At 35.1% G+C, this 27,277-nt stretch overlaps 1 protein-coding gene across 17 annotated transcripts in view; it reads right to left on the reverse strand.

Moving 5' to 3' along the window:
• The window catches only part of IMMP2L (inner mitochondrial membrane peptidase subunit 2), a 935,160-nt gene that overhangs the window by 171,704 nt on the left and 736,179 nt on the right, over positions 1-27,277 (reverse strand). Inside the window, exon 7 of one of the 17 annotated variants that reach the window (XM_078343194.1) lies at positions 8,381-16,487. The exons of the other annotated variants lie outside the window; for them this stretch is intronic. Coding sequence (XP_078199320.1) covers positions 16,416-16,487 — 72 coding nt within the window. The 3' untranslated portion in view covers positions 8,381-16,415. Of the gene's footprint in view, positions 1-8,380; positions 16,488-27,277 lie in introns of those variants that run through there. 17 annotated transcript variants of the gene reach the window in all.

A 27,277-nucleotide genomic window follows, 5' to 3' on the forward strand; every position in this document is an offset into this window, starting at 1 on the left:
GCACTTAGCATGAAAACTGTCCACTGTAAAATGGGGCAGAAACACATTAAATATTCTTATCAATCTCAAGCCCAAAAAAGGATTACAATTTAGAACATATGGAGTTTAGTTATTCAAAATGGACTCAATAGCTTCTCCAATAATTTCCTATTTGGGGATTTTTTTTTTTTTTTTTGCTCTCTACTTTTGAATCTGCTGAACAGAAAGAAAATATTTCAATAATTTATTTTTGTTTATTTGTCTGAAATAGCAAATCATGAAACACTCACTGAACATAATTAGCTCCTCTGCACTGTGATTCCAAATCTCTTTGGATGCTGGGCCAGCTGACCAGATGGTGTGCTGTAACATAATGCCTTTGAAACCGAGGCTTGAGTTCAGGTCCACAGGCCACAGGACAACAGAGGCAGATTGTACCCTGGAAGTGATATATTCAACTCGGAAGGCCTGGGGCTGGCAAGTGCTGCTGTGCTCTTTGCCAAAGGGCAAACTAAATGCCATCTTCAAGCCTCAGGCTCTATTATTGTATGTGGCTGCCTGTTGTTTTTAACTTTTTGGGGAGGTAGAAGGAGGAGAGATCCTTAGAGGTCAGGAAGACAGAACCCGTAGTGAAGAAGGGAAAGTTATTCAGTTTCCAAAATACCTATTACCTGCTATGCTGAGAAAAGAGATGTTGGCAATTGCAAAGGTTCGGCTTTTCCCCTAAATTACCTCGAATACGAAGGAATTTTCTCAGGAATCTTTTTTTGTTCTTAATTAATAAGACTGATTGGTTAGCAATCTGCCTTATGACTAAGCCTGATAGAGCTTAATAGAAGAGAAGCTTAACTGCAGAAAAGCAATGGAAGAATTTCATTAGAGAAGTCTTGAAATCTGAAAATTATGGGCAAAGCAGACTACTTGAATGGAAATTGAGCAATTTAAGATGTCTTAATTAGATTTAAAACCAGAGCTTAGAAAAACCAAATTAGCTATATCAAATCAGATAAAAAAATCTGAGATAAAATGCATGGTTATTATTGGATTACTCGAGATAGTCTGCATAGCTTTCTGCTGGTGGTTCTAAAACTCTATGAGGAGCAACAACAACAAAACAGACAAAAAGGACAGTGAGCGGGAACCTTTAATGATACTGAATTTATTCCACCCCTTATAGCAAATGTGGAAGATGTTTTAATAGCTGCCCACTGCCAACTATCTTGAAGAAATCCAAAATGTGAAAAGCAAACAGAAGCTTAATTTCAATTTTTTTGGCAAAAAAGAAAAGATGAAGAAACGAACTAAATATTCCAGTGTATTACTTATTTGAGGTTTACACAATGCATAAAACCATTGTGGTTTGATGGTGATAATATGGACATGGGGGGCAGTCAGTCAACAAAGTAGTATGTTTACTAGATAAACATGGGGAAGTGGAGTTAAAAATAAAGGAAGTAGACAGGAAGAGAAAAATATCCAAAGATATTTGGATAAAGCTTGTCACTATTTCAGTTACATTATTGGGTAAATACATCTCAGGCACCATGCTGAAGATTCATCTTAGAACAAAATATCCAACGTCCCTGCTATAATGGAGAATAATACTTAGTGAACAGGATGGGCACAAAACAGAAATAACACGGATAAATGTAAATTACACATTATAATAAACACCATAAAAATATAAAGCCATCAATGTGACACGATAGTAGGAAAATGTGATGTGGATAGGGGCCTCGCTGAGAAAGTCATATCCAAGCTGAGACCTGAAGGCTGAGGAAGGAACTTCCCTTTGCTAACCAGTGCCAAGGGAATAATATTCTGGACTAAGGAAGTGGTCCATGTGCCAGAATGGGAGGCAAAGATGGTGGCCAGAGTTGCAAAGGCAGGGTATCTGAGCGGAAGGTCAGGAGAGACGCCTGGGGTAGGAGGAATGGGCTGGTCCTGCAGACTATTAAAGACTATGTTTTGTGCTAAGACTTATGATCTAAGTGAAGTCTGGAGCCTTTGGATGGATTTGAACAGAAGAGTGACATGACAGGATTTGCATTTTTAAAAGATCACTGTCATTGATGAGCCAACAGTGTTGTAAAAGAGAAGCCTCTGGATTCCCAGTGTGTGCAGGTTAGTGTATTCATTTAGTATTCATTTGAAAAACATTTTTCAACATCTATTGTTTGCCAGTCCACTGAAGAGGAAAGAAATGCAAAGATCAATAAGGCTCAGATTTTCCTTTCAAGGAATATAACAAATTATTAAATAAATATGGTTTATCAGAGGTAAATGTGTATTTAGAGGCATGTACAAAATGCTAAGGGAGAATAGGAGAAAACTTCATAAAAGAGATAAACGTTGAACTAGATCTTGTAAGAACGTAAGACAGAAAATGTTTCAGACAGTAGCAACTGTAAAATAAAGGAGTCATAAAAGAGTTCAGTGTGAAATGGAAATCAAAAAAAGTTTAGCAGTTATGTACTCAGAAAGAAAGAGGAGATGGAGAAGGGTAAACTTGTGACAAATGAATGGGGGTATTTTATATGCTAAGGTATTTGCCCTTCATCCTATGGTTAATCAACAGGGGAGCTTGCAGATGTATTCAAGCCAGATGATGTTGTATTTTAGAAAGATAAATCTAGTCCTACACAGAAGACAGAGTGGGAGATTAAGTACTTAGCAGCAGGGAAGACAGTTAAGAAACTTCTACAGCAGTCCAGAAAGAGAGATGGTAAAGCTACAACCTAAAAGATAGTATGGAAATGGTAAGGATGGACATTTTCTCTCCCAACTCCACACTTGTCTCTGCTTCTCCCACAACCACCTATGGCCAGAAAATTTACTGACCACAGGGTTCCATTACATGTACACCAAGGACAATGTAAGAGTCCGTGGAGTCCAAAAGCAATGAAGACGATTGAAAGGGGAGACCCATAAAAAGAGGCCAGGGAGCCCCAGGCACATATTTTCCTACTTCCTCATTTTATTCAGGAAATTGGATGGCTCTTTATTTCCAAACTCTCATCAGCTGGGAAAGAATTAAAAATCAGCATGTGTTCATAACTCCCATATTTCAACCTAAAATTCAAAAAAGCAGCTGCTTCCTTGCAGGAACATGCCCAGAGCTATCCGTCTTACCCTTCCTTTCATCTTCATTCATTGTGTTCTATAATTATTTGTATATCTGTCTCCCTCAGCATCTAGTACAGTGCTTAGCAGATAGTATACACTGAATTAATATTAGTTTAATGTTTATTTATAAAGATAGTAACTGATGAATGAAAATATATGTTAATTTATTTTTGTTCCTGCCTGAGAGAGCTTTTGAAAAGTTTTGGTTCCATTTTCTACTTCCCAGATTCTGATAAAATTGTCTAGGACAGGGCCTGTTCATCTGTATTCTTAAAAAGCTCCCAGGTGAGTCTTCTCTGAAGCCAAATTAAGAACTCCTGCCCTATAATCTCCTGACTGTTAATGACTGGAGGGCCTGGGAAAAAATAAACTTTTAATTGTGTCAAATTATTTTATCAGTGATATGTACAATAGTTTCTCTCTGTTCTATGGCATTCATCCATACCACTTTACTATATTTCCAACTGATTCTTCTTAGTAGATCATACGTATTTATTATGATTTTCTTTGAATTCTTTGCAGTGCTTGATCAGACTAATACTCCATCACAAACTGTCTTCTCCCTTAACTTCATGATTCCACATGGTCTAAGTGTTTGTGTTCCCCCAAAATTCATATGATGAAGCTTAAGCACCAGTGTGATTATATCAAGAGATAAGGTATTAGGAGGTAATTAGGCCATGAGAGTGGAGTCCTCTTGAAGGGCACTAGTGCCCTTATGAAAGAGGTGCCAGAGAATTTCCTTGCCCTTTTTCCCACCATATGAGGATAGAGGAAAGATGCCAACCTTAAGCCAGGAAGCAGGCCCTCAGCAGACACTGAATCTGCCAGGACACTGATCTTGTACTTCCCAGCCTCCAGAACTATAAGAAATAAGTTTCTGTTGTTTTTAAGTTTCCTAGTTTATGGTATTTTGTTACAGCAGCCCAAATGGACTGAGATGCACATTGTTCTGTCACCAAGCCTTGTTGGTCCTGGACATCTACCTTGTCCTCTATCCTACCATTGCTATTATTGGAGTCAAAGGTCTCAAACTCTTGTTTGAGAGCTAAGGTTTCTTCAGTGTTTTACAGATGTCCTCTTTATTCAACCCTTCATCAATGTCACAGTCCAAGGAATATTTTGTTATGTCATTCTCCATATTACATGTTTCTATCTCTAACAACATAAGCCCACAAAAAGTTTCATGTCATAAGTATTCAAGCAATGTCTGTTGAATTATACAGATTAAAAAAATCAAACTAGACATATTCTAATAAATTAAAGTTACGGGATTGTTTCAATAAGGTTAGGAGTTCTTAGACCATAATACATCAAAAATATTTGTTGAAAAGCTTTTTAAAATGTACAACATGGATAAGGAAAAAAAAAGTAGTATAATACATGCAAAGCAACTGGTTTTCTGTTAGTATTTTTGTACTACCATAAAACATGTTTTATCTTAAATATATTTCTTTTAGCCTGGTTATAATCAATTTAATACATGCTCATTTGAAAAATTCAGATAATACAGAAAATATGAAGTGAAAAGTAAAATAGCATTAGTTTGTCTAGCTAATTACTGATCCTAATTTGAGTGGTAGGTTCACCATAATCCCAATCTAAAGTAAGTTGTTTTGTAGATATTAACATACTGATTCTAAAGTATATCTGGAGAAGGATAAAAAACCTGGAATAGTTCGGGTGTGCTGGCTCACACCTGTAATCCCAGGAGGCTGAGGCAGATGGACCACGAGGTCAGGAGTTCAGGACCAGACTGGCCAACATGGTGAAACCCCATTCCCTACTAAAGAAAATACAAAAATTAACTGGGCATGGTGGCTCGTGCCTGTAATCCCAGATACTTGGGAGGCTGAGGAAGGAGAATTGCTTGCACTAGGACCTGGGAGGTGGAGGTTGCAGTAAGCTGAGATCATGCCACTGGACTTCAGCCTGGGATACAGAGCGAGACTACATTTCAAAAAAAAAAAAAAAAAATCCCACCTGAACAGCCACTCAATATTGAAGGAGGAGAAGAAAATCAGAGGACTGACATTAGCTGACTTTAAAGCTACAGTAATCAAAACAGTATGGTATTAGTGAAAGAATAGAAAAAAGAGATTAACAGAATGTACTTGTAAGCCCAGAAATAGGGCCACACAGATACAATCAACTGATCTTTGACAAAGGAGTGAAGGTAATTTAATGGAGAAAGGATTGACTTTTCAAAAAATGGTCCTGGAACAACAGGACATCTTCTTGCAAAATAATAATAATAAATCTAGACACAGACTTTACACCTTTTATGAAAATTAACTCAAAATCAAGCAAAGACCTAAATGTAAAACACAAAATTCTAAAACTCCTAGAAGATAACATGGAAAAAAATAGATGACCTTGGGTATGGCGATGACTTTTTAGATACAACATCAAAGGCACAACCCATGAAAGAAATAACTAATAGGCTAGACTTCATTAAAATTTAAAACTTATGTTCTGTGAAGGATAATGCTAAGAGAATCAGATAATAAGCCACAAACTGCGAGAAAATATTTGTAAAAGAAACATCTGATAGAGGACTGTTATCTAGACTATACAAAAACCAATTAAAACTCAACAATAATAATATGAATCACCTTTAAGAATGAGCAAAAATCCTGAACAGACACCTCACCAAATAAAAAATACAGATGGCAAAGCAAGCATATAAAAGATGTTCAACATAATATAGCATTAGGGAATTTCAAATTAAAACAACAATGAGATACCACCACATATACATTAGGATGACCAAAATCCAAAATGCTGACAACCCCAAATTCTGGTGAGGATATGGAGCAACAGGAAATCTCACTCATTGCTGATGGGAATGTAAAATGATAGTCACTTTAGAATACAGTGTGGCAGTTTCTTATAAACTAAACATATTCTTAACATATGATCTACCAGTCACACTTCTTGGTATCTACCTAAATAAGCTGAAAACTTACGTGCACACAAAAATCTGCACATAAATATTTATTATAGGAAATGGATAAGCAAACTGTGGTATATCCAGACAACGGAATATTATTCACTGCTAAAAAGAAATGAACTATCAAACTATCAAAAGACATGTAGGAAACATATGCAAATTACTAAGTGAAAGAAGCCAATCTGAAGAGGGTACATATGATATGATTTCAAATGTGACATTCTGGGGAAGAAAAACAAAAACAATCGTGACAGTAAAAAGAGCAGTGGCCGCCAGAAGTTAGTTAGGAGGAAAGGATGACAAGTGAGAGTGCAGGGGATTTTTAGGGCAGTGAAACTATTCTGTATGATACTACAATGAGGGATATATGTCATGTGCATTTGTTAAACCCATAGAACGTACATAACCAAGAGTGAACTCTAATGTGAACCATGGACTTTGGGTAATAATGATGTGTCAATGTATGCTCATCAATTGTAACAAATGCACTATTTTGGTACACGGTGTCAATAGTGGGAGAAGCTGGGGTATGTGTTTGTGAGGACAGAGGATATACAAGAATTCTCTGTACTTCCTGCTCGATTTTGCTGTGAACCTAAAATTGCTCCAAACATATAGTTTACTAATTTTAATAAACCTCAGTGTACATATCTACCTGATTTTCTGATAAAGAGAAACTTACAAGAAATGAACAAAAATCAAAAACATAAAGTAATTGAGAGATCTGTCTGTACTTTTAAAACAATACATGTCTATGAAATCAAAAGTCAAATTACAATATAGGAAAAATATTTGCCCCAAATACCACTCATAATCTCTTTATGTTATTATGTAAATCAATTTGAAAAATAGATTTCAATTAAAAAAGACTAAGTTCATGAAAGAAAAATTCACTTATGAAATACACAAATCACATGTTTATTGTCCTTGTACCCTTGTACTCAAAGCAAAATGTAAATTAATACAATGATGTTTATCACTTATCAAATAAAAATTAGAATAAGTGATAGAAATCAGTGCTAAAAGGTAAAAGTGAAATAGATATTCCCTTACATTGTCATTGAGATTTTTCAGCAGTAAAGGTTTTCTGAAAAGCAATTTGACAATAGTCTTGAAGATGTTTCTACTTTTAACCCACTAATCCTACCTCTAGAAATCTGCTTCTTGGTAGTTATCAGAAAGGTAGAAAAGATTCATTGATTTAGATAATTCTCATAGCATCGTTTGTAATTTGAAAAAAATGCAAACAAAATTAGATTATGCCATATAGGTAGAAAATAATTCAGTAACTAAAACTTATGTTTCCAGTGGTCTTAGAGAATATTCATAATATTTAGAAAAATATTCTGTTATAGAGAAAAATTCAAAATGCACGTAGGAAAAGTATATAGAAGATAATAAAATTTTTAAAATGATATATTTATCTACCTAGAAATACAAAGAGAATCAATGGGAAACCTACTAAAGTCAGAAAATATAATGTATAGTCAGAAAATAAATAAGAAAAAATAGAAACAGCAATTAGGGTAGAAGATTGGCAGGACTTATTTTCTGCTATCAAAACAGGATCTAGTCCATACAAAATAAAGTAAAAAACTAGGCAGAAACCAGTGATCCCTAGTTGCCCTAATTGCTCATTGACATAAGACACCCCCACCAGTGCCATGATAGTGTACAATGCCATAACAATGACCCAGAAGTTACTACCTTTTTCCATGACAATGACCCAGAAGTTACTGCCCCTTTCTTTAAAAGTTCTAAATGACCTGCTTCTCAATTTACATTGACCTGCCCCTTGATTTACATATAATTGAAAGTGGGTTTACATATGTAAATATAAGTTGCCAAGAACCCATTCAGTAACTCTGGCTGTACTGCCTATGAGTTAGCCCTGCAATGCAAGGAATGATACCACTCAATTGAAAACTGCTGTCTAACATCACTGGCTTGCCCTTGAATTCTTTTTGGGTAAAGCTAAGAACACTCCTGGCCTAAACCCCAATTCTGGGGCCCACCTATCCTGTAAAACTAACAAATTAGGAAATATAGTTAAAAAACAAACATCTTAGTTAAAAAAAAAAAAGAAAAAAGATACTCAAAAGTCAGGAACTATAAAGCAGAAGACTGATATATTTTTATTCTCTGTTTGACAGAAGATATGACAAACAAAAATAATATAAAAATAAAAACTGGAATATATATTTGTAAATGTAGACAGAATTACTATTTATAATCTAGATAGCAAGTTAAAATATCAATAAAAAAAAGAAAATATTTCTCAATTGAAAAGCCAAAAAAGACAAGAAAAAACAATTTGCTAAGGAAAAAAATGAGTAAGTATGTAAAAATCTGTTCAGCATCGCCAAAAAATTCAAAGAAACAAAAACTAGGAAAACAAAGACTTATGTCTACTAGACTGGCAGTAAATAGAACACTGGTTAAGTCTAGCTGATTAGGTTAAATTCTTTCTGATCACTTGGTAGAGTATGAATGTATATAAATTTTATGGAGGACAATTAGTAATATTTGTCATTGGACAAAATTTTAAATATATATATTCTAAAATTGTGAGATTTCAATTCTATAACTTATTGTAGTGATATAAGTTCATAGGTACACAAAGATTTATATAAATACATAATCCTTACACAAAAACTCAGGATATACAAACACACTAGACACCTCTTGTAAGCCACTTCATATTTGCTAAGTCTAATGTAGAAGTGGTACCAATCAAGCAGGTGCACGATGCCTAGAGGAAGTAATGCCCCAGAAGCAAATTTTGGCCAGTAGGAGACAGGAGACAGCAGATAAATTACTCCCACTTCCTTCCTTTTCCTGAGACATTGTTTATGTTGCGTTTGAGAATATGATTCTGAAAGACTGAGCAATCTATCATGCTTGATACTGAGAGGTGGTCAGCTCAGTAAATCATCCTCATTTTTGCTTTCCTGACATCCTTGCCTCGTTTTCCTTTTCTTCAATGTGAGGCCATTTTCCTAGAGGAGAAGGGAAATGAGGCAAGGATGCCACTTACCCTCTAGGATTGAACTAACTCATAAAATTATGACACAAAGGTCTTTACCTTACACACTGTTATCTGAAAAATTCTAAGCTAAAAGAAGTGCAGAAATTCTAAATGTCCATCAACAGGAATTTATGCAGAAATTAAAAAGGATAAGATAGATTCATTTGTATTGATGTATGTGGCAGATTGAATTGTCTAATAATGGTCTAGCAATATTTCTGGTCTCATTTAATTCCAGAGTCTTACTATTTCTCTTCTAAAAGTTGGAGTCCATACCTCTACCCTTGAACATGGGCAGGCCTCTGTGAGTGATCTACCAATGAAATCCAGCAAGATTGACACGACATGACTGCTGAGGCTGTAATATAAAAGATGATACAGGTTCCACTTGATTCTGACTCTTCCTTCCAAGACTTACCTCTGAAATACAGCCACCATTTGGTGGGGAAACTATTATATCAGAAACTGTGAAGGGTCTGAGATTTTATCTTTCTTCCAAGTGAACAATTTAGACTGTCACAAGATGGATGGATGGTTGGAAAGATGGATGAATGGATGGACAGATGGATGGAGGTATATACATATATACCAATATACGTCCATATTAATATGAATTTGTGTGATACACACACACACACACACACAAAACATGAGACCTCTGAATTACAGACAAATACAGTTTATTACTCCCAGCAAGAACAACAACATCTTGCATGAGTTTTCTAAGCCCAAGTCCTTGCAGGGCAACATGATGGCCAGATGGTTTGTGCACATGCAATGGGGTACATTATAAAACAGAAACCCCAAATTAGAAAACCTTTGATCTTATATAGAGCTTTTGATGATGTGCCAATCCTCCCTTCAGGAGAAAGAGAAGCATTATCTTCATTCTGGAATGCAAGCAAATCTGGGGAGGAGGACAAGTTTTTATCTTTACTACCCTAGACTGTCTCCAGGCAGGGAGATGTCTCTAAGCTTTACTATCCTGGAATGTTTCCTTATAAAACATTCTATAAATGCCTTTGTTCAGAGGACTTGGATCATGTAGAACCATGAAATATTCATGGAGAATTGTCTTCCAACAGAAACCCCAGCCACATAGAGAGCCCAAGTGGAGGCATTCCAATTGATAGGCGGCAAGCATCAAAGGGCTAAGGTCTAAGCCCACCGCCAGCATCAACTGTCAGAAAAATGAGTGAAGAAATATTTTAATGATTCCAGCTCCCAGACTTTGAGCCATCTCTGATGATACAAAAGTGCAATAGAGATGTTCTGTCCCTGGTGATCCCTGCCAAAGACTGAAGACACTGATGTTTTAAACAACTACATCTTGAGTTGGTTTGTTATGCAACAAAAGATTACTAGAACAACATGGGAACATGTTCATAATAAATTATACAAGCAGTTCCAGAACCAAATGTATAACTTGATTACATATGCATGCATATATATACACACATCTAAGTACACACACGCACACAAACACATTCACACAGGCATAGAAAGAAGACAAACACAAACACACAAAAAATCATATTAGGCCAAAATGTTTTTCTCTGGTGGGACTTGAAATTAGTACTTTATACATATATGTATTGATTGATGTTTTTCTGTAAACAAAGACATGTATTACTTTTATAAGAAAAAAACTTAGCTTCTGTAAAATAATGTGTATACACCTTAATCTCTGGGCTACGTGTTCATGAGCTTTTATTCTTCCACTAACTTCCTACAGAGAGTGGGCACTGAGCACATAAGTTGTGTTGTGAAGTAATTAGGATAGCAGTAGAAATGGTTTCAGACAGTAGAAGCTGGTTTCCTTTGAAGTAGAAATGTGAGGTCATTTTTCTAAAGTGTTAGTCACCTTGTGAGATGATAGAACATTTAGAGATCTTTTAAAGATAAAAGTGCTTTCCTATACATGAAGATAGATAGTGCCCTTTCTATTATTATTTTGAAACTTGATATTGACTATAATTTTTCTCTCTAGAAGCACTGGGTGAAAACAGATTTAAGAAAATTCTGAAAATGCATGATTTTGAATTAAAATTGTTAAAGATAAATGTTAAAAATTATTTTAATGTAACTTTCTTCATGAATCAATCAAAGAGTTTCAAGGCAAAACAGTCAATAATAACTAGTCATGTAGGTTACCTGGAAAACCCATAGTTTTCATTGGACTATGTACTTTAATATGCAATAGGCAAAGAAATGGTAGTTACTTTCGTACATGATAAACACAAAATCTATGGAATGTAACACATTATAAATGCTGTTCTCACCTTAATGTCATTTTTCTGTTTGAAGTATGGACTTAGAATATTATTAAATCAAAATGAAAATGAAAGAGCATATGTCTTATAATCACCAATAAATAGTCCCAGATCCTTGAAACTGATTAGTGTTAGATAGGTGCATATATATTTTAAATATAGGCATTCTAATATTCTACATGTATATAATACTATCATAAATTGTAGAAAGAAATAACACTGCCTACTTTTCCAGTTAACATACTTAAATTTTTTTCTGACTATAATCAGTGTAAAACTCACATAAGGAATACATTTGAATATTACATCCACTATGCCTTACTTAATCCCTCTGGAATGAATCCTGTGGAATAGTAACAGTGAACAGACACTCTGAATAATTTTGGAAAATCCACAGGAGAAAATACGTAATATTTATTAATATAAAATTCTGGTCTTCTAAAGTATTCCCCATTAAGTAAGTCTCACTCTGGCAAAAAAAATAAAACTGTGCTTTTTTGCCTCTCCATCTTAATAATAATGTAGCTTGAAATATGTGCTTAAAACATGACTGAATAACTCCATATTAATCTCAAATCCCATGAAAATAGTCAATCTAGCCAGATGAAAAAACACTAACAGGTAATTGATATGTGAGTACACTTATTAATTATAATCCAAGATTAATAACACTTTTAAAACATATATAACATTAATTGCAGAGCAAGAAAAAAAATTTTTTTAAAGAAAAATAAAAAAGCATATGTAACTAATATGCTCTGAAAATAAACACATACATAGGGGTTTTCATTAAATAATCAGACCTCAAATCAAGTATCACCATCTTGAAATAAATAGCTTGCTTGAGTCTGATAGCTGCTTGTTTACTCATCTCTGCCTCCTACTAGACTATAATATTCTGGAATTCAGTGACTGTCCACATGCAGTGTTGTATTCCTAGTGCCTAGAATATATAAACAACAAGTATAAAAATAAATATTTGCTGTTGAATAAACAGAAAAGAAAATGAGGCATCTAGAACTGCTTTTCCTTCTAGATATGTCATATTCTCAAACCCATGTTAACAATTAAACTCATGAAAGGACAGTTACAATACACATTTTAAGGCTAGTTCTATCACAATTTAAGAAAGCATACCAAGATAAGAATAGTTCAAAAATGTTCAGTCAATTTAAAAATATGTGCTAAAAAGACAGAGCTAGGGCTGTGAAGAATTGAGGGAAAACAAAGTACTCAGGGAAAATTTTACTTAAATGATTGCTAAGCTTTCGGACCAAGAAGAAATTGCTGCTAATAGAAAAAAACAATGACTGGATCATCAAAGTTACACAACCTAAAGTCCTACATGTTAGACACTTCTATCTTTTCTGTATGACTAAAATGTTCAGGATAAAGAGATCTAACACCTATGGGGTGATATAACAGTGCAGTGTAGTGTAATATGTAAGAAGTTCTATGGGAAATTTGTGCATTTTGGCTCTACCTCCACCACTGTCAATTGTTGGCCCTGGAGAAGTCATCTCACTTCTCAGGACTTCATTTCATAAGGCTGACATGTAGGATAAATTCAAAGATCTTCCAAATATCTCTGATTCTATGCTAGAAATCATTCTGGGCAGAAGCAGGCCCAACAAAGAAAGAGAGCTATTCTTCACTATCCTAGCAGAGAATGTTTAATATCCCTTATACTCTTAGCCATCTGTCACTTTATTCAATGTGAATGACATTTGTATTCTTCCAATCCAGATCTGTCCCTTCTCTTTCTTTTCAAACTCTGCCAAAATTCAACTTTTTCAAGATTCCTTGCTAAACATATCTCACCTTTATTTGATCACTATAATCAGTCCCACAACACTTCAACTAGATACGCTACTTGTTAAACTTAAAATGAGACAGGTATTTGTCAATCTATATCTTAATTTATATATGGACACCTATCTACGTAAATCTGCTTACAAATTATACTTAATATGGGAATACTACGAATCAATCTACTCAATGCTCAAAAAATAATGAGACAGACCCAACAATAGAAAACTGTATGCCTACAGTAAAACAAGCTTAACTAAAAGTTTTGAAAATGTGGAAAGCCTCAATTTGCTTTTTCCACATACTTCTTATAATGTTCAAACTGCTCATCTACTATAGCAACCATTCATAAATGTACTTTCTTCTAAAACCATCAAGTTTATAAAACTTCAGTAAAAGAATATATCAAAATTACTAAAGATACTCATCATCAAGTCTGGCCTGTTAAAGTGAGCTTGAAGGGGAAAGGTAGTTTAAAAGTCTTAGGTTATTTTTTTTAAGACAAGGGGTCCATTTTGTGTCAAACTTTTAAAAAATCCTTAGCCAAAGGCATATATGGATTACCAAAGGTTGTAAGTATACTTAGTTAAGGGCAGAATAATGCCACTGCAGAGATAAGTAGGAAAGCAATGTTAATTTCTAGAAAGTAAACCAATCTCCTTGAACATGCTACCTAGGAATTAAGGGAAGACAAAAGCAGCCTTCCTTAGCCTGGTGATGTATAATGGAAGTGACACTGTTTTATCTTATACAAATTCATGAAAAAGGAAAATCAGGCTATTTTCTTATAAAATATCAAAAATTATATAAGCATCTTGAGCAGCTAGCAAGATCTGACATGTGAAAACAATCTGCCACATAAGGGAAATTGATTTGGAAAAGGGAGAATATCCACCTTATCTTTGTGTTACAAAACCAATAGTTATATTTTAATGAACATTTACATCAAGATATGCTTTGAATTGTTACCAGTTAACCAACAGAGGCTGAAATCAGTGGTCTTTAATTAATAAGAAATAAAAACTCAGTAGTTTAGGCCTCCTAAATGCTGCTGAGATGGCTTGATGTTCATTAAACAGCAATGGTCTTAAGCAGGGAGTCCTGGGAGCCTCCAGCTGTTTGGATGAATGACTTATCATTAACCTTGATGAAACAAAAACCACTGCCTCTGTCAGACATTCTCTGACATTTATCTGATCGATATTAAATAGCATCATATAACAGGTCAATGTGTTCAACTATCTGGGGAACATCTAGCAGCTCACTTATCCTGGCAGACATATCTGGAGACCTGCAAAGGGTCATCATTAAGGCTTTTTGGATAACTATTTGTGTGCCATAGGTAATACTTTCTCTAAGGATTTTCAAACACAAAACTATGTCTGATTTGTTCTAACTCGATGCTTGAATTCATCAGTCAACCAAGTACTGGAGCAAACTCAAAACTCTTTCTTGGGGAGAATCTGGTCTTGACTAGGGGAAACCTATGCAGGGGGCTATGTGTAGCCTAGCATACTAGTCTGGCTCTATTATTTGCATAAATAGAATAAAAGTCCTACCATTTGTGTGATCCTGTATAGTTCTCCTCTTAATCAGTATTATAAAATACCTGCCTGTAGGTTGTCTTCAGATAGTATATTATTAAATTATTCTGATTCCTAAGAAAAATTTGACTAACATAAAAGAAATATGAAAAAAAAGAGTCCAGGCTACTGATTTTCAAAATGCTACTCAGACTAGTTGCATTAGAATCTTATTAGGTACCTGTTAAAAATATAGATTTCTGGATCTCATCTCAAACTGACTAAATCAGAACTTAAAGGAATAGAGCTCAACAATCTGTATTTTTAACAAGAACTTTATTAGTCTTATGAGTATTCAAATACCAGTTTAAGGGATTCGAATCCAGTCAGTCCTGAGACACTTGAGCCTCCTCTATGTTTGGGCAGCATTTAACCTCTGCGGATATTCACACAACTTCACCATTTGAAGAATCTGCTCGATTAAGATGTGTGTCAATCTTTAAAGTCCTATTTTATTTTGATAACCATCACAAAACAACTATGCGATTTCTGCTTCTGTTAAAAAATGTTAAAAAGACACTGCTAGTATACCACTCAGCATTAACCCTATCTCCTTGTAAGAGATGGTATACATTCTCCTTTCTGATATAAAAACTCTGTTATTCATAATAACTCCATTTCCCACTAGGCTGCCAGGAAGCTCATAACCAAACTGATGCCTAACTATAGCAGTCACCTGAACTCTTTTCACAGTAAGCATATTTGCTTCTGCCTTTCTCTTTAATTTCTTTCTTCCTTTCAATTGCTTTTGTATTAATTCTTTTTTGTAGGTTAAACAAGAAAACAAACTTTCAAAGTTCTCCTGGAAAGAAGCAGAGTATGAAAAAATCTCAACTAACAATTAGAGTGGTTTTATCATTTTTATTCTCTTTGATTTAAAGTCATCATCCATATCCATTTGGGTCTGGGCTGGTTCTGTTTTTCTCCCATACACTTGCAGAAATATAGTAGGTCTAGATTAGTCACAAGGTATCCTCTTAATCCCTAAACACTGCAGGGAGATGGTTACTGTTTCCAGACTAAAGTTTTTGGAAATCTAATCAAATTCCTTGGACTAGCAGAGGGGGACAGGGAGAATCAAAACTAACCATGTACCAGTTTGAAATCTGCAGTCTACCATCAATCTGGACAGATAACTTAGACTTCAGCATTGTAGATGAGAAATATTCAGAACCTAGAGCATTAGCTGGAGTAGGTCTGCTGGAAGCCGATATCACTTTTACAGAACTTCCAAATCACTTCTTTCTACTTTCTGATCATGTCTTTCCGAAATTATTGGATCAATCATTTTGGTCTATACATAACCCCAAACAGATAATAGGTCTGCTGGAAGCCAATATCATTGTTACAGAACTTTCAAATCACTTCTCTCTACTTTCTGATCATGTCTTTCCAAAATTATTGGATCAATCATTTTGGTCTATACATAACCCAAACAGATAAGCACCTGGTTGACTTTTTCTTCTTTATTGTTTTTTTCTTTTTCACTGAAAATGAATAGTTGATTTGTTGTTTTGATTGATGCAAAATGTAGATTTGAAATTCTGTAGGCCCAAACAAAAATTCTGTGATAAAAGTGAGAGTGCTCATCAAAATTCTGAGGATTCCAATGTCACTTTGAAGCTTTTGGCGCAGCGATCTGCATTATTAGAGAAATTAGAGCTTTACAGAAGTATGTTTTGAGTCTGACTCGTCTGACTTGAATGCTGTCCGATATCTTTGGCCACACAGAAAACCTAAATGCAAAAATGTTAGGAATTCAGATAGAGACAGTTTTTAGAAAATATTTCAGAGCAAAGTTTGAGACTGAAAAGTTTAGTACAAATATTGATTTTTTTGTTAAATAAAAATCTAGTATGGGCTAGGTGTGGTGGCTTATGACTGCGATCTCAGCATTTTGGGAGGCTGAGGCAGGCAGATTGCTTGAGCTCAGGAGTTCAAGGCCAGCCTAGGTAACATGGCAAAATCCATTTCTACAAAAAAAAATACAAAAATAGCCAGATGTGGTGGCGTGTACCTGCAGTCACAGTCATTCAGGTGGCGAAAGTGGAAGGATCACTTGAGCATGGGTGGCAGAAGTTGTAGTGAACTGGGATTGTGCTACCAACTCTGTCCTGGGTACTTGGGTGACAGAGTGAGACACTGTCTCAAAAAAAAAAAAAAATCAAATATGTTTCTTAGGAGTAAACTCTCATGCAAATAAAAATTTAAAATCTGTATCTTTTGTCAGGGGTAAAGTGTAATGGGGTTAGTTCTAAACTTAGAATAGGAAGTGTTCAAGTTATGAGAGACCATCCTCATAATCATACCCACAAAAAATTATGAATTATACTTTTAAATCTTGATCTACTCTGGACTTAAACTGATATGTTTAACCTAAAACATTAATATCAGGAATTCATTAGCCAACCTGCCACATGCGTCATTGTTTAGTTTTGCTGTTGTTACAATAAACACTTTGCCTCATTCTGAACTAATTAAGTAGAGATCAACATCAATGGTTAGAATGGTCAGAATGAACAATCAACTGTGGGGCAGCATTATGTTCCATTTTATAGAATATATAAAGCCAAGAAACTGAACTGGAAAAAAGAGGAAAAGATGAGAATGAAAAATCTAACTTTAACTTATAAATAGCAAATTTTTCATTTATCCTAAGATTTAAAAAATATTTCAGTTATGTGAATATGCTACGACTAGAGTAATACATTTCATAGAAAATATTACCTCCTATTGAGAGGTATTTGTGTATGTAGTATATTCTTGGGGCTTTTAAGATTACTTAAAAGGCAATTTCATTTTGAAGGCAATACCTTTTATTGGCCAATTGAATGTTAACAGATACACTTACAGAATTTATGTATAACTTAAATTCTATACTTTTAGGAAGCTCAAGAAAAAAATATCTTATCCTCTGCAAGCATATTTGTCAATAATGTATAGTTAGTACAATAAAGGTATTATGAGAATCTTGGCCTTGTGATTCATATAACTAGATTACTGCTCATCTCATATTCTATACAATTGGAGAACAATAATTTATAAGTCATTGATGCTACAACTATATTGATAGTTCACTACTAAAGAGCTAAAATTTATAGCTCCCTTTACATCTGTCATCAACAGCTCCCAAATCACAAGGTTTACAGGCGAACTCCCCTACGTTTTTTTGTGTTAAAGTCACTTTGGAAGAAAAGAAAACCCAAGAAAACTAAAACAAAGGTTAACTAAATTTCCTTCTTTAAAAAATAAAATCAGAGCAATGCTTTCAATTTTGAAAACACAAATACTCACAATTAGATGGAACTAGTCAAATAATAATGGATAAAAATGTATGTAATGAATCTATTCAAAAATACTAATGGCATTATTTCCTGATTACAAAAAAATTAAAGAATTTCTATTTGGTTTATCTCAAAGCCAAGAGCTAAAAGAATGACTGCCACCAGCAGTTTGTATGTGTCTATGTGAGAAAGGGATCTACTATAAGAACAAGAGTAGGAAAATAAGCTAAAATTTTGATCTTTCCCCTGGCTAGCAATATTCTATAACCACACTCTCTCAAGATGCTCGACAGGGGCAGTGAGCCATAGCTCCCAGACAGCTGCACCATTATGAGGTTAACAACTGGTACTCGACAAGGTACTATGTTGCCAGATGATTTTTGCCCAACAAACGTAAATGTTCTGAACATTTAAATATTAAGTGCTAAGCTCAATGTTTGGCAGGTTAGTTGTATTGAAAGTATTTCAATTTATGATAGTTTCAGCTTATGATGATTTTATTGGGATCTAACTCCATCACAAGTTGGGGAGCATCTGTATTCTACCGGCCAAAGAAAATCACATTGATAAGCCTGATATCAATGGGATCCAGGAGTACTCTCTTCCCACAGGGAGAACTGAAATATTACCCCCCCAAATAGTAAAAGGCAAGGATGTACAATATACTTACAAGGCAGAGGAGTGAATAATAGAAATAATACATTCTACCACATATAACACATACTTAGAGACAGTTATGTTAGAATTTGTTATATTAGCTAATAATATAACTAATTTATTAGTACAAAATCAAAAATTTGAAAGACCCTTTCCATGTTTCAAAATAGTTTCTAATGTCCTGCATTATACTTATGATAAAAAGGAAAATACCAAAGTTCAATGATTTTTTTTTAAAATCATTGAACAGTAAAAATGGGTTCAATAAAATGATATATAAATGGAAATAAATATAGAGTTACAGTTGGTATGAATGTGTTCAAATATACACAGGGACACATAAGCATGAAAAGAATATTTTTAAGAGTAATAAAGAGAAATCTCACTTCTACTATAAATAGAAAATATATTTCTAATGCAAAGGTTTGACAGAGCCATCATTTAACCATCACCACTGAAGTTCCAAGAAGGATTATTTAAAGAGTATGTTTAGCATCTCTCATGCTCCCTTTTGAAGTTTTCTGTTGCTATCAAAATCACCACAAAGAAACACAGAGTACAAAAAGGATTACTTCTTATTTTTCTTCTGAATTGTTACAGGCAAAATCATCCTTTGAACCATCTTTTCATCAAATAATCACTTTGAACTTCTTACCTGTGTATTGCCATAAACTAGACACTCTGCATGAAATAAGCATGCTTTACTTGAAGGTCAATGAACCAATTAAAATTGTCTATTTATACTATATGTCTAATTTTAAATCAGAAGTCATAATTTCAGGATTCTAAAAACTATGACAATCAGCTTTCCATTCTAACAAGTCTTTTTTCCCTGATTTTCTCTTCGATTTAACAATCCCATGTACTATGATCCACTGACAACCTCCTTCCTGTTTTAAGTGACTATGTTCCATTATGTAGATATTTACCTAAATGTCTAAATATTTCTCTATTGTGCCACCTATCTAATATTTTTTTAGGATGTCAAATATTTAACTAGTCTCACCCATTTTCAATGTGTTTTTAATTCAGCATTTAAACTTTATATATTTAAAGATAAACTTTATCTATTTTCTGTATTGTTTATAAAAGATTATACGTGTCAGGAAGTGCATACATTAGGACACACACACACTGTAACCATGCTTATTTATTCATTGTTGGGTTTAATAAGTATTAACTAAACAGGTGAAACAATGAATTCTGAGAAACACTAAATTTTAATCATCCTCTAAAAGTAAATAAAATTAAGATGGACTTTTCTGAAAATTTTCCGGAAAAAATGTAAATATGTTTCCCGTCTTTCAGCTTTTCTCATCTTGCCTACTCTCCAGTGTTAGCCTTCATTTTACTCTTATCAACTACATTCCTTCAACATTTACTCTGAGTTCTCTATCTTAATTATAAAACATTATTTGAAGCTCTAGCGATGGCTGATACATTTTTACCTTACAAATGCTATTCTCTTGCACTTCCTGCTGGAAGAATGTTAGTAACAGATGGTGAAACTTCTAGAGATATATTAAATAAAACGAAACTTTGCATATCAATATAAATCTGACAAGTGATTTAATCACAAAAGACACTCTCCTTCAAAAAACAATGAGGTAGGCAGCACTGATCAACCCAGAGGAAAAAAAAGTCACTTTAGATATAGCCCCTTCTGCATTTTTCTCTATTCATTAATTAAGCAGCAGTTAAGACAGCTTTTCATTTTTAGTATTTAACCTGATTGCAGCTCCACTTTTAATGGGGAAAATTATGTAAGAACCCTACCTTTATTCTCCAAACTAATTTTTTTGGAGGAGAACATGGGCATCAGTATACTTAACTATAGGCTAAAAATTGATACAAGGCAGAACTTCTTCAAAAACTCTCTAGGCATGTCAAAGTGCATGCAGGTATCAGGAACTACAGGAGTAAAGAGATAGAAATAAAGCAAAATTATCTCTGAATAACATTAATTAAAGGATTCTGTCTAGCAAAGAGATTTCTATGACCTTTGAGTAATCTTTTTTTTTTTTTTTTTGAGAGTCTTGGTCTGTTGCCAGGCACCAGGCTGGAGTGCAGTGGCACAATCTCAGCTCACTGCAACCTCCGCCTCCCAGTTTCAAGCAATTCTCCTGCCTCAGGCTCCCAAGTAGCTGGGACCAGAGGTGCACATCACCACACCCAGCTCATTTTTTTTCTTTTTTTTTTTTTTAGTAGAGATGGGGTTTCACCATGGTCTCGATCTCTTGACCTCATAATCCGCCCACCTTGGCCTCCCAAAGTGCTGGGATTACAGGCGTGAGCCACCGTGCCCAGCCAGAGTAATAATTTAAAGACATGATTGATATGTTTAAAAAAATTTTTTTGCCCACAGCAAAGGCTAATCATAAATCTTATCACTGAGTATCTATTACATTTGTTGTTTTGACTCAGGTTTCAGGCTCTTTGCTGTTATTCTACTTTAGGAAATTTCTAACTGGGGTAAAGAGAATAAAAAATTAAAAGAACTACTAATTTCAGCATGAAGCCTCAGTGACAGAAAGAGAAATGGAGATAGGAATAGTCACATGAAATCTGGTAGTGATTATGAAAATGGGAGTGAGTTTTAAAACAGCACAAAGGCGATGGTTTGAGAACATTCAGATTAGATGGCAGAGACAGGGAGAAGAAAGATTTTTGAGCCACAGAGATCAGAGAGGACCGGGTATCTCCTGTTGGCATATTCCAGGAGCTCAGTGCCAACTGGCTTCCCTGTACCACCTGAGCTCTTTCAGGGGTGTTCTTCCCTCTGATGCCTCATCCTTGTGAACACTTCAGGGCCCATCCTCCCCATTGTGAAACCTCCCTATTTTAATCTGCTCTTCCTTAGAATCTTAATTCTCCTCCCTAAAAGGACAATTTGTTAATTTTAAAAATTATTACATTCTCAGAAAAATAATAGTAAAGTTTCAATTTATTACTCTTTTAAGGATATTTACATTTTACCAAAGGTTTCCCAAGGATACAAAGCCTTGAACCCAAAGGAATGAATCCTAAATCTTGGGCATTTGTTATCTAATAATCAATTTGTGGGAGATCCACTGTCCTCTAACCATTTACACATAGCTTCAGTTCTACTGTACACCAGCGATGGCTGTATTTCACAAAATGTTCAAAGAACACAATACATTAAAAGAACCTTAAGCTATAATTACCAATTATAAACACAGTGACAGAATTTCATATACATAAAACATATACTTCTATGTACACTATTGGTTAAAGGGAATTTTACACAGATGACATCTTTCTTACTCACATCTTCACTCAATGACCTATCCATATGCTAATTATCACTATGCAAGTGTATTAGTCTCCTTGGGCTACCATAATAAAATACCAGAGCCTGGTAGCTTAAAACAACAGAAATTCATTTTCGTACAGTTCTGAAGCCTGAAAGTCCCAGATCAGAGTGCCAGCATGGTTGGGTTCTGGTGAGGGCTTTCTTACTGACTTGCCAATGGCTGCATTCTTGCTATGTTCTCATATGGCAGAGAGCTCTGGGGTCTCTTTCTCATCTTATGAGGGCACTAATCTCATCATAAGGGGCCCATCCTCATGACCTCATTACCCCCCAAAGTCCTCATTTCTACAAATCATTGCATTGAGGGTTAGGGCTTCATCATATGGATTTGAGAAGGACATAATTCAGGGCATAACCATGAGAAAATGCTGCTGCAAGTCCTTAAGACAATTCTACAGTAAAATGTATGAGCAAGAAAGTATTTAAAATTAAACAACTAAATGTGTGAACAATAAAATAAAATGTCTTTAGCTATGTGGAGAGGTAAAAAGATAGATGATAAATAACATGACTATTACCAAGAAAATTTCTCATGTATTTTTTCTTAATAAGAAGTTTCTGTCAATTTAACTACCCTTGAGCATCTCTCTTCTTTGCTCTCATCTCTAGATTTCACTTTGGATCAGGTTGAACAGCAGTACCATTCCCTTAGATATGAAAGCAACTGCCAATCCAGCTCCTCCAGGCCTTTGTTTGAAAACTCTTTATTTCAGTAGGGGAGCCTCAAGCTCTTATATTTCAAAAATAAGCATGACTACACTCAAATGCAATTCTCTGAAGCTGGTTGATTTCTGAAATGCCTGAACTCATTATCCTCACATGGAAGTTTCTGATGCTGACATTTCTGGGCCCCTACATGCACTGCTCAGTCGTGGTGCTGTCACCCCCAGAGGTCCCCACAGGTCTTTAGGGCTCCAGATAAAAGTAATCAACATAGGGAGCAACAAAACAGAGCAATTAACTGAAGGCAGCTGACCTTCAAAGAGACACAAACTCAAACTTCAAAAAGTTTCTATCTGTAGCTCTTTTTATTCTGAATACAAGGTTCTTGTGAGTTGTTTTTTTTTTTTTTTAATGTGTAACGAAGTTTAAAATTCAGTGATTTGGACAGACAAGCATGAGGTATTGGATGAGCAAGACTAACTAAATCAAGCCGAGATAAAGAACACCTGCTGTATATTATTTTGGCTAAGGATTTCTTCGCTTTTCTTATTCCCCAAGCCCATTTTTCTGTTTGAAACAAAAGAGGCATGAAATTTATACATTCAGTAATTACAGGAATAGTAAGTATGTTGGATGAAGACAACCCTTTGAGCTACTTTAGCCCTAAGAACCAAAAATCAATCACCCCGAGTATAACAGTGGCACAGTGGGTTATATTTTTATAATTGTGATCATCAAATCTAGGTCCAGAGGCTGGGGGTGGAAATCATAACAAATTTATTATGTATCTTATTCCAAACTACTCCAATCTAATCTAGACATTCATTAAACTTTTGAGTCTCAGGCCCTGGGCTAGGCAAAGGAGACAGACACAAAGATTACTAAAACATTCTCTATCTTTAGAAAATCTCTAACATTAAACATATGAACTGGCACTGGGCAGAAAATGCTCTGTTTACACAAGCAGTCAGCCAGCCACTGTCTTTAAATGAATAATTGCAATGGGCAGAATACTCCACTAAGCATTGTATTTGATGCTTTTTACACATACAATTTTCCTTGAATCCACTAGCCTGTCTCCATTATTCTTTCTACAATCTAATCAATTTCTTGTTCTGGAAAACAGCCAAGTTTTAACAGTTCCTGAACTGAATGCAAAAAGAAACCTCTGAAAAAGGAACCAAATTCTGGGGAAAAAAATGAAAAAAAAAACAACAAAAAGAGAGGAAGACTCCAATTATTTTAATATTCCATTGGAAAAGGAAGCTGTAAGTTTTTCTAACATAAGAATACTTATCTCTAGGGAATGCTATCACCTTTACCAGGGTGGTCATTTTGACAATATACATAGTTTCTTCAGTTTTTACTTGGTCATACACAACAAAAACAGGAATTTCTGTTCCCAGAGTTCGGGAAAATCATCTGGGTAGAATCAATTTCAGGTGGGGTGATTGAAACTTTCTAATAAAAGAAAGTACATATTTAATTAACACACTCTTTCATTTCTCTCATCTCCCATTTTTAATTTCTAATTAAAAATCTGATTCTGTAAATTTGGATTATTTGAAAATCATCTGAAACCAATTACATTTTAAAAACTCAACCAATAAAAGAACAGATTATACATAAGTGCAATACTTGTAAATAAAGTCAATAAAATTGAGAACATCTAATCTTTAGAATGAAATGTCTTTTTAGTTAGTTCCACTATATATACCTACTCAACAATCACACACATACGTGCACTTAAATACACATACAAACCACTTCTTCAAGCACTCACAACATTACTAAATTGTGCTTAAACAGTATGTGAACACAGACAAAACTATAGCCCCCTACAAGCCAGTGTTTCTTGAGGCATGGCCTGACCTTGCATTAGAACTGTATTAGTTTCATTTGGGGAATACTTACTAAAGAACAGTTCAAACCCATGCAAGTTGTACTAAATCAGAATCCAAAGGATTTAAACCAGAAAATCTCTATTTTTAATAAGTTCCTAAGGTGCTTCTAATACACATGAATATTTGGTAAACAGTGCTATAACATTTTAGTCATGGATAACAAAGTTTGTATTTACAGACTCAGAAAGGGATGAGAAGGTTTGGCTCCATCCTTCTTTCTACTCTCCTAAGATTTCTCTCTTCCCATAGAGGTAGTTTTACTACTAGATTTGAGGCCATTTCATTCTAAATTGGACTTTGCCTTCTTAATATCCCTTCAATATCTTGAAAAATAATTTGTAGTTTTGCTATTTCCCTCTAGAGAAGCAAATCATTTCTTTTGGTGTCCCCAAATATTTCTACCACCCTCATTTCCACTCTGCCCCTCTTCTTAGTTTCAGCCAGCCTGGTCAGCTGACCTATCACAAAAGCCCTGTGCTCTACCTAAAAGAAACTTTTTCTTTGGTCCTGTTTCTTCCTGTTCTGTTTGCTTTGCTTGCTTGAATCACCGTCGATTTTTAAGGTGTTATACATCTCATCCTCCTTCTGAAAAGTACATCATGTCAGAAGCCTTCTTCCAATCTCCACTAACCACTTTAAGTTCATTTTAGTCTTTTTTTCCCAAAGATGTCAAATGTCCTGTTTTTTTTTTTTTTTTTTTGAGATGGAGTCTCACTCTATCATCCAGGTTGGAGGGGAGTAGCATGACCTCGACTCACTGCAACCTCCGTTTCCCAGGTTCAGGCAATTCTCCTGCCTCAGCCTCCTGTGTAGCTGGGATTACAGGCGTGTGCCACCATGCCCAGCTAATTTTCAAATTTTTTTTAGTAGAGATGGAGTTTCACCATGTTGATAAGGCTGGTCTCAAACTCTGGACCTCATGATCCATCCGCATTGGCCTTTCAAAGTGCTGTGATTATAGGCGTGAGCCACCGAACCCAGCCAGATGTCCTTCTTGTATGCTTTCCACTGACTTATTTCTGAACCAGAAGGCATCATGAGTGCTAAACTCACTCACAGAACAGAAATTTTATTTATTTAACAAGACATATTCAGTGCCTATTATGAGCCAGGCACTGTGCTACAGCAATGAATCTAAAGGACAAGGTCCCTGACCTCATGAAGCTTAATTTCTATTGGATAAAAATATAAGCATGAATAAAGAAATAAAATAAGAGTCATAGTAGCTAGAAGCAGGGGTGTGTGTGTGTGTGTGTGTGTGTGTGTGTGTGTGTGTCTTCTATTTTGTTAGATGCACAGAAAAAATCTTCCCTGAAGTGGGGAAAATAAAGAGCCAACTACAAAAAGACCTAAAGGAAGTGAATTAAAGGAATGAATTAAAGGAAGGGGATCTAGCTAGGACAAATGACCTTTCTCCAGTTCAAAGAACTGAGAGATCAGAGAGGTGCAAGCATAGAAGGGGGAGAGATGTAGAGGCCATATAATGTGAGGGCCCTGAAGGCCGTGGCAAGTGAACCAGAGAAAACTTGACACTTTTAATTCTTACAGCAACAGGAAACCACTGAAGTGTTTCATGTAGGCTAGATAAGATAACTGCAGCTACCACAGAGACGTTGAGGTTTAGAAGATGAAGAGGGGAAGCATGCAGCCCAGTTAGGAGGCTTTTGTAATGACACAGATGATGACCTGAATCAGTGAGGCAGCAGTAGAGATGGAAGAAATTACAAGTCTGGGATGTTGGTGGAAGAGCCACAGGTCTTACTAGGCAGCTGGGGGCAATAAAAAGTGAGACCCCAAGGATGCCTCCTAACTTTGTTTCTTGAGTAACTGGGTGGATGGTGCCATCTACTGAAATGGGAGAAATCTGAGTAAAAAAGATGGAAGTAGGAAGGAAGGGAATGGAGAGTTTCCTTTTAGACATGTTAAATTTAAGACGTTTCTTGAACATCTAATTGTAATACCATCTCAAGATATGAATCTGAGTAACAATGCATAAACATAGCATTTAAAAACAAGGGGTCAATTTTCTTAGGGAGCGTTTAAGTTCGGATGAACATTCAGGATCAAGTTCAGGGGCACGACAAAATCTAGAAATCTGGCAGAGAAGGATGAAAATGCAAAAGAGGCCTAGAAAAAGTGACTGGTTTTAAAGGTTCACGGATGCTAGAAGAAGAAGATTATCAAAATGTTTTAAAAAGGAAGTGGCCAACCACATCAAATACTGCTGAAAGGCTAAGATGGATATTTGGAAGCGATCACGGGTTTCAGCAACATGAACATAATGCTGACAAATCCTGAACCAAATGGATGAGTAATCTTTCAAAGCCCAGTTGTTTAGCTGACCTGCAAAAGAATATTATGGAAGGTAAAAGGTGAAAAGAGAAAAGAAGAGGATATGCAAAGCAAATTCTACCAGATTCATACCTTTAATAATTCTTAATCTAAGATAAACTACAGTGAGACTTATATGTTGCAAAAGTATGATATACAATAGATTTTTTTTAAGTATGAAATACTATCTGGCACACAGACTAAATTTATCTAAACAAAGATCTCAGAATTTAGCAGCACAGAACAACTTATTTATTGCTCTTGATTTAGGAGGCATAGATTTTTTAAAAGACTTATATTTAATTATTTAACAAAGAATAGCCAAGCAAGGTCTACAAATACAGTGCTCATAT

Source organism: Callithrix jacchus, chromosome 11 (genome assembly GCF_049354715.1).
Source record: "Callithrix jacchus isolate 240 chromosome 11, calJac240_pri, whole genome shotgun sequence".
Lineage (NCBI taxonomy): Eukaryota > Metazoa > Chordata > Mammalia > Primates > Cebidae > Callithrix > Callithrix jacchus.